General features: G+C 42.1%; 1 protein-coding gene and 1 long non-coding RNA gene across 3 annotated transcripts in view; one reads left to right on the top strand and one right to left on the bottom strand.

Moving 5' to 3' along the window:
• The window catches only part of khdrbs2 (KH domain containing, RNA binding, signal transduction associated 2), a 78,681-nt gene that overhangs the window by 60,300 nt on the left and 2,358 nt on the right, over positions 1-16,023 (top strand). The window contains exons 7-8 of the mRNA XM_012920390.2: positions 8,349-8,431; positions 9,107-9,165. Coding sequence (XP_012775844.2) covers positions 8,349-8,431; positions 9,107-9,165 — 142 coding nt within the window. The remainder of the gene's footprint in view (positions 1-8,348; positions 8,432-9,106; positions 9,166-16,023) is intronic.
• LOC143421805 (uncharacterized) lies at positions 999-5,556 on the bottom strand. 2 transcript variants are annotated; one of them, XR_013101383.1, is made up of 3 exons: positions 5,530-5,556; positions 1,250-1,455; positions 999-1,170 (listed from the first exon to the last, which is right to left on the bottom strand). It is a non-coding gene; the product is annotated as an uncharacterized LOC143421805 (long non-coding RNA). The 2 variants fall into 2 exon arrangements; XR_013101384.1 differs by lacking the exon at positions 5,530-5,556 and adding an exon at positions 1,529-1,672 and having other exon boundaries at positions 1,000-1,170.

Raw genomic sequence — 16,023 nt, 5'->3', positions numbered from 1 at the left:
AGGAGAATCATGTGCTAACAGCTGTCTAAATGACTCGGCTAAAGTTAGTAGCATGCTTGTTGTTTTTGTCTTTGCACTAGGATGATGTCGGCGTAAATGTGCAGTCATATTCGTTGTGTTCCCACTAGTGCTTTCAGGTTGATCTCGTTGAAATGACCTTAACGCCACAACACGGCAAATCTCCGTTAACGAGCTACCGCTGATCGCCCCGTGCATGGGGCTAGACGGCCAACACGTTAACGAGCTAACTGCGCTAACACACTAGTTCCCACCCATGTAATTGAGCATTGCGTGGCACATCCAACATACTGTTTTACTTTAGTCCATGACTCGCTTACCTTCAGGGTCATACGTCACATGAAAACCAAAATAATTCCAAACGCCAGATCTGAATGTTGCAAGGAGAGCTTAACTTCTGTCTTGCTAGCTTGCCCTGCGCTCTTCCTTCTGACGATGCTCTCTGTGTTGAGCGCTCAGTGGATCTGCGCTGGACAGTGCAGCCTAGGCGGAGTAGTCGAACGCAGATTCACTGAGCGCTCAACACAGACAGCATCGTCAGAAGGAAAGTTGATAAAATAAATTACAAATGTTGTATTGTTCGATACATATGCGTACCGAACCGAAAGCACTGTATCGAACGGTTCAATATCGATACGAATATCGTTGCACCCCTAATATATATATATACATACATATATACTAGGGGTGCAACGATACACAAAATTCACGGTTCGGTTCGATACTTTGGTGTCACGGTTCAATATTTTTTCGATACAAAAAAAATGTTCATGCCTTTTTAATTTGTCATTTATTAAAATTATAAATATATATTTTAACTCAAAAGTACAGTTTTTAAATTTAATGTTGCTGAAACAAAAGTAATTAAAAAAATAAATATATCTCAGGGCTCTCAAAATTTCAAAATCCCTGTGTCACGGCGACGGATGGCCGGTACTGAATAGGACTCAGGTGCAGAAACCCAGAGCGGAGACAGTAGATGATTTAACAGTTTATTACGGTTAAGTGCAAGGGGGGAAAAAAAAGGGAAACGTGGCAAAGACAGAAAATGACGAGACTTGGAGCCTTGGTGTGGCGTGCCCAGGGGAACGTGGCTAGGGCGAGGGAACGAGGCCTGAGAAGTGGAACGGAGCTGAGTGGGGAACAGTCACACTGAGGGGAGAGGATATAGGAGTTAGGCAGGTAGTGAAGGCAGCTCAGAAGTGGCCAGTATAAGAGCAGCAATTCTTACTTGCAGTTAGGGACCTGGAGTGTTTGAGAGGGGGATGATGAAGATCCAGGGGAGGCTGAGTGGCGTGGAAAGGCTGACCTGAGATCCGGGGCTCCAGATGGAGTGTGATGGCAGGAGGGCAGGCAGGTGAGGCACAGAGGGATTTCCAAAATGATCACTAGGTATCCCGAGTCCGGAGGTGGAGTGAGCCAGGGTGGGTACAGCAACTGTAGTACAAAAGAGTCTTTGTTAGTAAGATAAATCACAGCGAGAATTTGAAACACAAGACCTGTTACCAACATGGGTTGATGACGAACTGGCAGTGAGTGAACATCGATGTGTGGTTTAAATCCCTCTGGCTTGATTGCCTGCAATAGGCTCCAGGTGTGCAGGAGCTGGAGTTGGCCCTGCCCAGGGGCGGATCCCAGGTCAGTTCAGGAGCCTAATGGAAACTCCAGCCACCCACCGTAGACCATGACACCCTGGTAGCCCTTCGGGCAGGGACTCTTCAGTTTTTGGTAGCCCAAAATAAATGTAAGTAGCCCGAATAAAAAAAGAGAGTAATTTTTTGATTGATGTTTTGTTTCCTTTACAATATTATACATTAAAGTATAATATTGTAAAGGAAACAAAACATCAATCAAAAAATTGTTGAAACACAAATTACAACATTGTATAAAAATTACAATCATCAACTCAAATACTTGGTTCTAATTGAACAGAAATTTCTATGAACTTGTAAGAACTGTGTAGGACATGAATCAGTCTGTGTCAGATCCTGAATTTGAAATTTCCACCGAAGTCACGGGTAAGGGACAAGTGGAACCAAGAACTAGGCCATTTGCTTTTTGAAGTTTGCAAAGACTGCTAAATTTTGCCAGTGGTAGTTCACTCTTTGCAACATAGTACGCTGTTCTAAACAGATTTTTCAGGTTTATTTTTAGTATGTTATTTGCAATTGGTGTTTGTTCTGGGAAAGATATTGCAGACTGAGCAATAATGCATTTCTTGCATTTCTCATGGGTTCTAATGGGGGCCTTTCTTAAAATGACTGGTCCCAGTAACAAAGGCGCTTGTCGACTCAGAAATCGAGAGAAAACCAACAACACACCCGGCAGAACATTATGTTATTTACACGGGTGCACATAAGTGGTCCGCATGTGCACATTCGCTGTCAAAATAAAAGACGCGCACCAGATAAGAAGTTGCAATGCGCGTTTGCGTCCATATAAAAAGCACTGTTTTTGTCCGCTAGAGTGGGATTTTCACGGCACATTCCGCACCACATCTCTGTGCGTTCATCATTTGTCTGAAGCCAGCTCACCTCCTGCAACCACTTTTCCGAGAATACGTGCTTCTTTTGTGGTTCGGACTCCTTCTGACATTTGTTTGGAGGTGGAGGAACACCAAAGTAATTGCTTAAAGGAGCTTGCTTCTTCGACATCTTTAAGAGTTCTAAACAAATGTCTGTCCTCCTCCAGAAAATCTTATGTATGCAAACACGCGTTGCAACTTCATATCTTGTGCGCGTTTTTGGTTTTTTTTGACAGCGAATGCGCACCTGCGGACCACTTATGTGCAGCCCCGGTTATATAGCTCGTCATATTGCAGCCACAGAAATTTTGTCCATGAAACCATAAAGCTGCACTTTCTTTTTGCCTTATACTCTGATTTGTCATAACTTTTCCGTTTTGTGGTAAGCTTTTCTTTGGCTGTCACTTCTTCACCCTGACCTGTCTTATTTGGCTCAGCAGAACTAAAATATATATCCTGCTGCTTTTACACACACACATAACGGTCAGCGATTCTCTGCGCGATCAACCTCTCACATGTTTAAGCTGCGGGAGATTTCACTTGTCATGTTTGCATAGTAAGCTAACGATTGATAAGACGATGTCAGAGGAATTGGTGCGCAAATTATCATCACTCACAGATCAGTACTGTCGCTCTCTATACACAGTTCGCGCGATTGCAAAGTGAAAGCAAAAAACAAGCGCAAATTCAAACGCGATTTCAATATGTCACATATTGACAGTGGCTCACCGATGCCAATGACATAATTACCCAGCTACATTTCCGAAAGAATGCAAAAGCATTGACATATATTTTTCCTTCCTACAATAGCCCGACGGGCAGGGCAGAGATAGATTTTGGTAGCCAGACTGGAAAAATCGCTAGCCCCGGGACGTCGGGTTAGCGATTTTGCGAGCCCTGTATCTGATTGAGGAATCACTCATCTTTGGAAAGGAGAGTTTATTACAGAGAAATGGCTCTTTCCAAAATAAAAGCAATACTATACGCATCAGCAACACAGGGGCACCACAGGGGACTGTCCTCTCCCCCTTCCTCTTCACCCTCTACACCACAGACTTCAGCCACTGCACAGAGACATGCCATCTTCAGAAGTTTTCTGATGACTCTGCGGTGGTTGGATGCATCAGCAGGGATGATGAGACAGAGTACCGGGCTGTGGTCGACTCCTTTGTCACGTGGTGTGAGCAGAATCATCTGCAGCTCAACGTGGCAAAGACCAAGGAACTGATCGTGGACTTCAGGAAGACCAGGAAACACTTGACCCCTGTTTCAATTCAGGGGGTCAGTGTTGACATTGTGGAGGACTATAAATACCTTGGAGTACACATTGACAATAAACTGGACTGGGCTAAAAACACCACAGCACTTTACAGGAAGGGCCAGAGTCGTCTCTATTTTTTGAGGCGACTGAGGTCCTTCAACATCTGCCAGAAAATGCTGAGGATTTTCTATGAGTCTGTTGTGGCCAGTGCGATCCTCTATGCTGTTGCATGCTGGGGGAGCAGGCTGAGGGTCGCAGATGCCAACAGACTTAATAAACTAATCCGTAAGGCCAGCAATGTTGTGGGGATGGAGCTGGACTCCCTCAAGGTGGTGTCGGAGAGGCGGATGCTGTCCAAGATAAAGACAATGTTGGATAACACCTCCCACCCACTCCATGACATGTTGGTCAGTCACAGGAGCACGTTCAGTGAGAGACTGAGATTACCGAAAAGCACCACTGAACGACACAGGAAATCATTCCTGCCTGTGGCCATCTCCCTGTAATAATAATAATAATAATAATGGATTGGATTTATATAGCGCTTTTCAAGGCACCCAAAGCGCTTTACAATGCCACTATTCATTCACTCTCACATTCACACACTGGTGGAGGCAAGCTACGGTTGTAGCCACAGCTGCCCTGGGGCAGACTGACAGAAGCGAGGCTGCCATATCGCGCCATCGGCCCCTCTGGCCAACACCAGTAGGCAAGTAGGGTAAAGTGTCTTGCCCAAGGACACAACGACCAGGACAGAGAGCTCCGGGATCGAACCGGCGACCTTCCGGTTACAGATACGCTTCCCAACCCCCTGAGCCACGGTCGCCCTGTACAACGCATCCACTTAACACACTGTTTGCTGCTACAACTACACATGTTTCTTTTCCAACTATTTATCTATGAGTGACTTATGTATGTATGTATGTATGTATATGTATATATTGTACTATTCTTAGTTAGTGTATTGTCTGTCTTGTCTTAATGTTGGTTTAAAATGGAGCACTGTAACAAAAAATAATTTCCCCCAGGGATCAATAAAGTATTCTGATTCTGATTCTGATTCTGATCTTCTGGGCTATATTCTCAGCAGCATATTGTAGCGGGTCAGGGCTGTTCGGGGTTCTGTTTGTACCGTTATGTTTTGTTTATGTTGCCATAGTGACGGGTGACGCCCTCTCGCTGCGATGTGTCCTTCCGGGGTCAGAGGGCGCCCTGTGTGTTGTTGTTGCTGTGCGGTTGCCGCGCTGAGCAGTTAGCTAGCGGCAGTGTTCTTCTGTAGATGTCAATAAACGGCTGTGCTCCCTGGCTAGCTCACGGGAAGCAAGACCAAACGACACCTCCGTCTCCTCCTTGTCTGAGCTCGCCACAATATTAAACATATCAGCTAACGGCTGTCTAAATGACTCGGGTAAAGTTTGTAGCATGCATGCTTGTTGTTTCTGTATGCTTCCACTTGTCTTTGCACTAGGATGATGTCAGCGTAAATGTGCAGTCATATTCGTTGTGTTCCCACAAGTGCTGTCAGCGTTAATCTCGTTGAAATGACGTTAACGCCACAACACGGCAAATCTCCGTTAACGAGCTACCCCTGATCGCCCGTGCGTGGGGCTAGACGGCCAACACGTTAACGAGCTAACTGCGCTAACACACTAGTTCCCACCCATGTAATTGAGCATTGCGTGGCACATCCAACATACTGTTTTACTTTAGTCCATGACTCGCTTACCTTCAGGGTCATACGTCACATGAAAACCAAAATAATTCCAAACGCCAGATCTGAATGAGGGTGGGGGAGGTTCAATTTGCCATGTTGCAAGGAGAGCTTAACTTCTGTCTCGCTAGCTTGCCCTGCGCTCTTCCTTCTTACAATGCTGTCTGTGTTGAACGCTCAGTAGATCTGCGCTCGACAGTGCAGCCTAGGCGGAGTAGTCGAACGCAGATTCACTGAGCGCTCAACACAGACAGCATCGTCAGAAGGAAAGTTGATAAAATAAATTACAAATTTTATATTGTTCGATACATATGCGTACCGAACCGAAAGCACTGTATCGAATGGTTCAATATCGATACGAGTATCGTTGCACCCCTAATATATATATACATATATACATTAAGTGTAGGGCTGCTCAATTAATCGAATTTTAATCACGATTACGATCTGGGCTTTCAACGATCATTAAAAATGACTAAGCCGATTATTAGCCCCTCCCTCATTTATCCGCGACACCTTAAAGGCCGGTCCGTGAAAATATTGTCGGGCATAAACCGGTCCGTGGCGCAAGACCGCTGATTAAGAGGACCCGGGGGAAGCTCGGAAAGCTAAGCAGAAGTTATTTGGAGAGGAGAGAGTGACTGCCGTTGGTTGAAAAGAGAGGTAAAAAAAAAAAAAAAAACTTCAGTGGTGTTGCACACTATTTTATATTATTTTTTTAAAGTCATTGTTAACCCTTTAAAGCTGGTCAGAGCAGCACGCTCCGTTTTGTGTAACTATTTTTAAATCCCTGTAGAACCTGAACCGTGTAAGCTAGTGTTACAATCCAATGTTGTCAGTGTTTTGTGTGACATAACGTAACATAAACGTAACATAAATGTCTTCGCTGGAGGGTCTGAGGTTTATGTTACGTTCTAGGTCTAGGCGTGTCCTGAACGCAACAAAACATTGGCCCACCACACTCCACCCAAAACAAGAACCCAAACAATAGTATCTTTTAAAATGCTAAGCAGCCATTTATTTGCTTCAGCAGTGAGCAGTGCCAAAAATAACAAACAAAACTCCCTAATGGTCCCTACGCTTTCCTACCCAAAATGAAAAACCAAACAAAAGACAATTCACTTACCTAACTTCCTAAACAAAAACAGGAGAAAACGTAATCAACAAAAATGGCTTCTCATGCCTACTAGGCTTCTGCAGTGAACAATATATACAAGGTGAACAAATTACTCAATTGCTACTTTACAAATCTATTTACAGCTATTTACAAAACTACGATACCAACACCACAATGATCACGACCCATGACAAACTGAAACACAGGGCTTAAATACATAGAGGGAGCAATCAGGGAATGGACAACAGGAGGGAAACACAGCTGGGGCAAATCAGAACTGACGAGACAAGGAAGCGGAAACTGAACACACTGAGATAAGACAGACCTTCAAAGTAAAACAGGAAACACATAACAGTCACGCCTAACACAAAACACTGGCAACATTGGATCGTAACACTAGCGCAATAATTTGTTTTGCATACGAAACAGGAGGAGTTGTACTTACATCTTATGCCATCAGCTTCTCCTCGGTCACGGTTTCCTTCCACATAAAGCTTTGCAAAAATTGCATAAAAAGCGCTTGCAGCAACAAAATCATAATATTCCAGAAACACGCTTTGCCGATCCGATCAGCTGTTCGTAACACTTCCCACAGTGAAACAGACGTCACCGCTAACTATCGCATGTCCGCCATTTCCTGGCCAAAACCGGAAGTGACGTCATTTTCGCGGAAATGTAGTTTTTTTACTTGTAGGCCTTAAAAGCCTATACTGGCCATGTTTGACTTTTCTAAATAGTTACTGGGATGCTTAGAACTCGAATTGCACTGCTGGAAATAGTTTATTTTGATGCACATGCTGTTTTCTTTACTAATTTGCATCATAGGATTGTTTTTTCGTTTTTCCTGCAGTATATAAAAATTGGTGTCTCTCCAAAATAAAACTATGAAGACACTCAAAATAAATTTCCTGTTGTTGTAAACTATTTTTTGCAACTTTTTTGTATTTAAAGTTTTGAGGGATAAACCTCTTAAATTTCTCCGTAGAAATATATGTAAAAAAACCAAAAAACAATTTTCAATTTTTTTGTAGTTTATTGCACTTTTTTGCAATTAATGTAGTTACTATGGACTTAATGTATACATATTATTAAAATATGGGCTATAACAGTTGCATAGCAAATTGAAATGCTCCCACAAATGGCACTACAACATGTAAAAAAATAATATAAGCTCTGGCGGACATGGTTCTATAGTAGGTCTTAAAGGGTTAAATAAATATCGTCAAATAATCGAGATCTCAATTCCAGTGAAGATAATCGTGATTATCATTTTTGCCATAATCGAGCAGCCCTAATTAAGTGGTTTCTAATACTTACAGGTTGTTGGCAAAATATCTAACTTTAGGGCTTGTCTGTGGGCTGCGTGCTGTTTAGCCACTTGTATTGTTATCGAACACGAGTGTAAAGCTCCTGGCTGCATTTTGTGCTTATTTTCTGAATAGCTACTTATCAATAGTGCAGATCCATATTGCAGCTTGAGACTCAGAAGGTGTCCAATAAGCTTTACCAGTGAGACATGCTCCCTGCGAACCTTAATCAATAATCCCTGTTGGACATTAATTTTTCTGTTTCCTCTCCCATTACCGTCTCACTGTAATATAGTTAGCCCATGGAACTAACTATTGATTATTTTTATATTATTTATCTCCAACCAGTTAGACTGGATAGAGATGTGGAGACAAGTCAATGTTAATGTTTACCGCGTGTTCCCTCGCAGGCCTACGACGACGGATACGGTGGAGAGTATGATGATGAGAGTTATGAAGCCTATGAAGATAACTACAGCAATCAGTCAAAGAGGTAACGTTAACACACACACAGCAGGAAAGGCTTTTTCAACTTTTCTCAGTTACCATCCATCTGTTGTTACAATACAGAATGTTTAAGGTCCACTGTGACCAGCTGGGCCATCACAGGTGTACATTAGAGCAAGAAATCCCCAAACCAACAATGACTTGATCCTAACAGCAAAGCTACAGTATGTGTGTATACTAAAGCCTGATGAAAGTGTGCCAGAGACGTCTGTTGTCTGTTAAAAACACATCAGTGAGCAACTTGAGCAACATGGGCACAGTAGTTAATCCCACATACACCATCATGCTGCTGTAAATATTTAGTGATGCACTAAATCCGCAGCTGAGTCCCCAACAAATGGAGTAAAATTTGTTCAAATTTGCCCAGCTTTTCTAGGAATAACTTAGCCCTTCTGTGGTTGAAGATATGTTTATGACCACTTTTTAAAGATCTGTCTCTTCATTAAGAACTAATAGATAAGGGCTGAGTGACACAGACAGTGGAGAGGACTACTGAGAGATTTTGTAAAAAAGTGTTTGGTCTTGTTGATAATAGAACTGCAGTCCTTTCCCCCCCCCCCCCAAAGAAATCACATTTATTCCTTATTTGACAAAAAAGAAAAGTCGTCTGCAGCTTATTATTTTTTTCTTTGACCCGTGTTTTCGCTTCATCTGCTTTCAGCATTTCAGACTATTATGAATATGGGCAGGGAGCCAGTGATGAATCCTACAACAACTATGGTAAGTAGAGCTTATTTTATACCGACAAGAACAGAAATGAGTCACTGTCTTTTTCATGTATCCTCACTTTTCAGTACTGATACTCACTATAAATTGTTGAATCCAGCTAAAATGCAACACAACCCCATTATTAAAAATGAGAAAATGGGTTGATTATTTGATTAGTCGATTCATAAAAATGATTTGGCAGCTGGATGGCTGATTAAATGGTGAAGTCCTTTTTCACCTTGCACTGTGCTCTGCAGTTCCAGGTTCTCAGCTGTAAGAATGTGTTGATTTTCTTTGATCCTGATTTTCTTTAGTTTGTACATCGACCGTTTTTTGGCATCCAGGTCTGAAATCTCGAGTTTTTACAGCTTATAGAAGCCAAATATTTCTCCAATCATCATGGGTTAAGGTAATAAAATACACCATTTAATATGTAATGCTTCATGGTCATAGGTCAAAAATCAGGGTCATTTGGGAAATTAGGAAAAAGCTTTAGTTTCCCCTGGAACATCTCAAAAATTTATTTGGGGGACAATAATATATCTTTTTCTGAGCTCTTTAAAACATTATTTTTAAGTAAAGACATTTTATGAATACACAATGACACAAAAGAATTAATATTCTACACCAGGGTTTTAATAGTTTTGCAATTTTCATTAGTTTTTATTTTTATTTAGTTTTGACTTCAGATTTTCAATTTTATATCAGTTTTAATTAGTTTTTACCAATTGTTTGCTAGTTTAGTTTTTATTTTTTTGAAAATCCTTAGTTTCAGTTTAGTTTTGATTAGTTTCAGTTATAGTTTTAGTTGTGTTTGCAATAATTAAGTGTAACAAAATCCCAGTTTCATCATATCAGTCATTCTCTTCTGCTTATCCTTGGGTATGTTGCTATTCCAGTTACCATACCCTGCATCCTGGACAGGTCGCCTGTCTGTCGCAGGGCTAACACGCAGAGACAGACAACTCACATTCCCACCTATGGGTTCTTTAAATAAATAAATAAAGGCAGATGAACAACCATTGATACCAGGCAACTATAAAATGTATAACTTGGCCCCAATGAGACTATTAACTCTTGCAGCACCGGGTGTTCATAATTTTGGTTCAAGTGAATTGATAAACTTTTTGAAGGCAATTGACTCACACAGTTATGTAGATATCCCAGTCCTGTTGTCTCGGGATGCATCACGCTGCCTTGCCTGGGGTTAGCGTCTGTTTCTGGGGATGAGGGTTACCTTCTCAAGGTAAGCTAGGTTAGCCTTCTTGTGTGAGCTTTTCAAGTGCACTTTAAAGTTTGTGGGATTTTCTTCCCTTTAGAAATGTCCCTCATAATTTGTCTCTTTCCACTACAAGACACTTGCTTTATCCAAAACACAGTCATATTCAAAGTAATCCCAAATTGGACTCTGGCGCTTTCTCCCGACCAGAGATGGGCAGTAACGCGTTACTGTAATCCGATTACTTTTTTCATGTAACGAGTAAAGTAAGGGATTACTATTGCAAAAACAGTTATTAGATTACCGTTACTTTCCCGTAGGAACGCTGCGTTACTGCGTTACTAAAACCTTGATTTCTTTTGCGAGAATGTCTCATGACAGTGACGTAAGTGAGTGCGATGTTCGTGACAACAGCTGTATGCAGATCAACAATGGATAATATATCGAGTGCGGGAGAGAGTATGAGCGTGCAGCATTTAAAGCGTGGAAGTACTGACCTTATTTTGAGTTTGATTCCATAAAAAGTGACAAAAACATTAGTGTCCGTTGTGCGTGGGAAGAAAACTTCTTTTTACAGCGAAAAAAACCCCTAAACTTCCAAGCAAGCACCGAGTGCGCTACAACGTGATGGGAAATTCACAGAGAAACTCGTGGATTCTTCCACTGACTGCTGCGGCACATCTGCACCAGGGTATACCTCCGCCTACCCCACTCCTGCTTTACAGGTGAAAATAGAGCAACAGGACCGCAACAGGACTCTTTGATTTTATTTATTTTCTGCTGTGTTTTACTTGCATCTATTTGAAAGAGTGAGTGTAAACACACACACACAAAAAAAAAAATTATGTGCTGGAATGTGCAGAAAATAGGTTTAAATATTAAACAAATTTCTTCCAGTCAGAGAATGTTGCATATAATAAATTTTTGCTTGATGCATAAAGTTAAAAGATTAAAACTAATAAAACAAGTTTTAAAAAGGGGCCTTTCCATTTGATTACATTTTGTATGATGGATTATGTAGAAAAAGTAGAATTGGGCTGAAAGATCTATCGCTTTATCACCTATTCAGGTTGTAAAACGTGTTTTTAAAAAGTAACTAAGTAACTAAGTAATTAATTACTTTAAAAAAATAAGTAATCAGTAACAGGATTACTTTTTGGGGAAGTAATCAGTAATTAGTTACTGATTACTTTTTTCAAGTAACTTGACCAACACTGCTCCCGACTTTTCCTGACATGATTCTGCGCGTGGACGGAGCAGCAACACAGACGACTCGACTAACGTACTGCCACCTGCTGGCATAATTAGACAGCAAGAAATAAATCTGGAAACTAAACTTCATTTTCACCCTTGACTATTGTATGACACGCACACATCAATGAAAACTAAACACATTTTTGCTATAAATTCATTTAATTTTAGTTAGTTTTGTGAACACTCATTACAGTTTTAGTTAGTTTTCCTTTTTTTGTTTTTATTTTTATTTCCGTTAACGAAAATGTTTTTTCACTTCTAGTTTTCGTTATTTCGTTAGTTTTCGTTAACGATAATAACCTTGTTCTACACTACATTTCTATATTAGCAATGCTGACATCAGCACAAGTAATCTGTGAAAATAACTCTGTCATTATTCAGGATTTCAATATTACCAATACTGACATTAGCATAAAACATAAATGTTTTAGTATAGCCCTTGCCCTTTGGGGGGAGTTGTGCTGTCTGATTGCACTTGTTTAATAAGACATGATGCATATTTCTGTTAATTACACTCTCTTTTAGACTCAAATAGATGATAAACCAGAGTATGCTTCAGGGCTTGGCTAACTTTTCACTGAAAAGTTGCCACTATAAATGGATTCAGTGTTCATTGTTTTTCAGCCAGCTCTCATGTCTGTTATCAAAAACCTACGATGGCGACATCAGAATACAAAACCACAGATAACCACAACCATAATCTACAGATGTGATCAGAAGGGCTGAATGACACAGACAGTGTTGGGCATTTGTTTCATGGTAATTTGGGCTCTTTGTGACTTCTTCAAACTTTTCTTTTTCCAGGGTGGAATGATTATACAGCATACATATTTAATGAGTTTAAAAAGAAAGAATTGGGTCCACAGGTTTGAATTTATTTTGGATTTTCTGTGATCCACACAAGATCAAAAGAGTACATACAGGCTTAAATGTATACCATATCCCCACTGATATTTGGCTAACTGTCCATTAATAAGTTATACCTCAAACAGACACTTTTGGTAGCCATCAGCACTATTTAGGCATAATTGTGGCTGGATAGTTTACCGCTCTTCTTAACAGAATTGATAATGGTCTTTTAAATTGGCTGGTGTCCTGGCATTGAGCCGGCTTTTAAGCACAGGCGAAGGTTGGAGCTTTGGGAAGTCCATTAAGTAAGCTTTATGTTGGCCTAATTTATCCATTTCAGAATCAATTTGTTCTGTTTTTGGGATCATTCGACTGTTTCCACAATTCAGCTGCCTGCCTAGTTGTTGATCAAAGATATTAATTTGTAGATAGAGAAGGTAGTTCCAATACTTCTTTGCATCCTCCTTCTCATGTACCAGTACCAGTGGCAGCAAAACAGCCAGACTATGATGCTACCACCAACATGCTTGAAAGTTCCTCCTGTCATTTTGACTAAATAACTCAATCTTTGTCTTGTCTAAAGACAAAACTTCTCCAGACAGCATTTGACTTTTTGATGTGCTCTCTCTTCCCATGGCAATGTCAAACTCACAATACAGTGATGCTGGTGTTTCAGCAGTTTGCAGTTTATGGAGGTTGGTAGATTTATTGATCCTGAACCTTTTCTTTTCATTTAAAGTTGGGTTGGTAAAGTAGTGACACACCCTAATTGTAAACACTTACACATCAAAATTACGTACAATTGTTTCAATTGATAATCTTGGCCCTGAGAGATTTTTCCAACTTGTGTAAATTGTAGAACCTTGAGCACCACTTATTAAAAGATTTAAGTAAGTGTATGTATATATTTGAGCCTGTAATTTTGACTCTGTGTGGATAAGAGAAAATCTACACAGTCAAAAATAAATTCAAACTTGTGAACACAAGTCTTTCTTTTGTAAAGTTATTAAAGATCTATGCTGTTCAATTATTACACCTCGGATAAAGAGAAGTTCAAAGAATTCAGTAAAATCCCAAAATTACCATGACATTCATGCCCATGATGAGTGTATACAAGCTGCTGACCACTACTGTAGTATTTTGCTATCGATATAAAGTGAACACTTTTGTATTTTTCACTGTTGTTCACATAAAAACAAATATATTTTGGTTCTTCTGATTTTTTTTGTTTGTTTTTTTATTGTTTAAATAATTGAAGCATTACGTAAAAATGAAGATATTGGTTAGATGCAGCCCTAAAGACTCTTTAGAAGAGTTTAATATTGTGGCGACCCACTAGAGGGCACCACTCACACCCAAGCTGGGAGGAAGGGTTCTGCTGCTGTGTTATATCCCCACAGTCGGACCCCGGTATTCGCCCGCGCATGTCGCCTCAACCCCATGAAACTGTCCGTCGCTCGGGAGGAGTTCGCGGCTATGGAGCGCCTGGGCATTGTGCAACGCTTGAACAGCGCCTGGGCCTCTCCACTTCACATGGTGCCCAAGCCAGATGGGCGGTGGCAACCTTGTGGGGATTTAAAATACGGGGATTTAAATAACCTTACAGAGAACAACCGTTACCCGATTCCCCACATCCAGGATTTTTCCGCCCATCTTGCCGGGACCTCGATTTTTTTCCAAAATCGATTTGGTGCAGGGATATCACCAAGTGCCAGTGCGCGCTGAGGATGTTCTGAAAACCACTGTCATCACCCCCTTTGGTTTGTTCGAGTTTTTGCGCATGCCGTTTGGGTTGAAAGGTGCCGCCCAGACCTTTCAGCGACTTATGGACTCTGTTTTGCGTGGGCTACCTTTCGTTTTCGTCTGTCTGGATGACATATTGGTGGCCAGCACGAATCCTGATCATGAACCCTTCGAAGTGCCAGTTTGGTTTACCGGTCCTGGATTTCCTGGGGCACCGCATCTCCGATGGTAGCGTGGTCCCGTTGCCAGACAAGGTGCAAGCCGTCGCAGCTTTTCCGCGTCCCGCCTCGGTTAAAACATTGAAGGAGTACCCGCTGACTGGTCCCCTGACTGCCTCCGTGTGTTTTCCGCGGCGAAGTCGGCGAAGTCCGGCATCTGGCAGCCCCTCACCTTTTTCAGTCGTTTACTACAGACATTCAGCACGTGGCTAGTAAGCGTTTTGGTCCCCCCGCTGACATTACCTCGGACAGAGGCCCTCGGTTTGTGTCGGAACTTTGGTCTGCGATGGAAGGTCCACCGCACCACGGCATACCACCCGCAGGCTAACGGGATGTGCGAGCGGTTTCACTAGTCACTCAAGGCCGCGCTCCGTGCTTCTTTAACGAGTGGTAACTGGGTCGACCGTCTGAGGCCCCTTTTCTGTCACTGGCCCGGTGCACCACTGCATGCCAGATGTTTTTGTTCAGCAGTCGTTGGAATCTTCTCCTTTCATTTTGGTTTGGCGTGACGCCCATCAACCCCCCTTGCGTCCGCTTTACGACAGCCCGTTTCGGGTTATTGCATCAGGTCCCAAGCATTTTGTTTTGGATTTGGGGGACGGTAGGAGGTAGTTTCAGTGAACCGCCTTAAGCCTGCACACGTTCTGCAGAATGCTCCTGTGGTGCTGGCCCATGCCCCCTGCCGCGACCGCCCACCTGCTGCCGGGACGTTGGACTCTGACCCTCCCTCTGAGATCGCTCCGTGCCCGCCGGTGCTCGTCCGGCCAGCAGAGGGTTCGGCATGTCTTTCCTGGCCTGGTGGACCCACAGCCAGTTCTCGGACTCCCCGTTTCAGCCGTTCTGGACGTTTGATTAAGCCCCGGGTCCTGGATTGTTTGGGTGTTCAGGGGGGACATGTGTGGCGACCCATTAGAGGGCTCCACTCACACCCAAGCTGGGAGGAAGGGTTCTGCTGTGTTTGGGCGCAATATGCTCAGTTTATGTTTGGAGGTGAATCAAGTTGGAGTGTAAAACTAGAGCTCCTGTGTCGTGTGTCACATGCCTCCATAGTGTCATATTTTTATATGATATCTAGCACCAGTGATTTTTTGGTCAGCACTATCCATCATTCTGTATTTTGAGAAGTTTTCACTAAAGACAGTTCCCACTAAAGTATTAGCATTACTAAAGGTAATACCCTACATTCATGGGCAAATAGTAGAATAGAAAGAAAACATTCTCAAAAATCCTTTGATTTGATTTAAAGTAAATCCTGACAAGAAAAAAATGTTGTGTTGACCACACTTTCCTGGCTGACACTGCTGCACTGCTATACAAAAAAAAATTCACAGCCGAGAAAGAAAAAGAAAACTGTGGTTTCGGCCCACTTGCAATCATCTTCACCCAGGGAGCCACTTCTGTGTGCATCAAATTCCTCCTACCTTCCTGGCTCCTCGCTGCATTTGGCCAGAGGAGTAAATGTGCCAGTGGAAGCTCATGGGGCTAACCAGTGCCTATTGCAGAGGTGGACTGTTTTGCCTTTTGGGCATGTGCCTTTAAAGGCTTATTCCAGAAAGCTGTTACTATCGGCTGACTAACCTTTGCTGT

Source organism: Maylandia zebra, linkage group LG13, assembly GCF_041146795.1.
Source record: "Maylandia zebra isolate NMK-2024a linkage group LG13, Mzebra_GT3a, whole genome shotgun sequence".
Lineage (NCBI taxonomy): Eukaryota > Metazoa > Chordata > Actinopteri > Cichliformes > Cichlidae > Maylandia > Maylandia zebra.
Note: the sequence above shows the minus strand (reverse complement) of the source record. Positions and strands in the feature narration are given on the sequence as shown.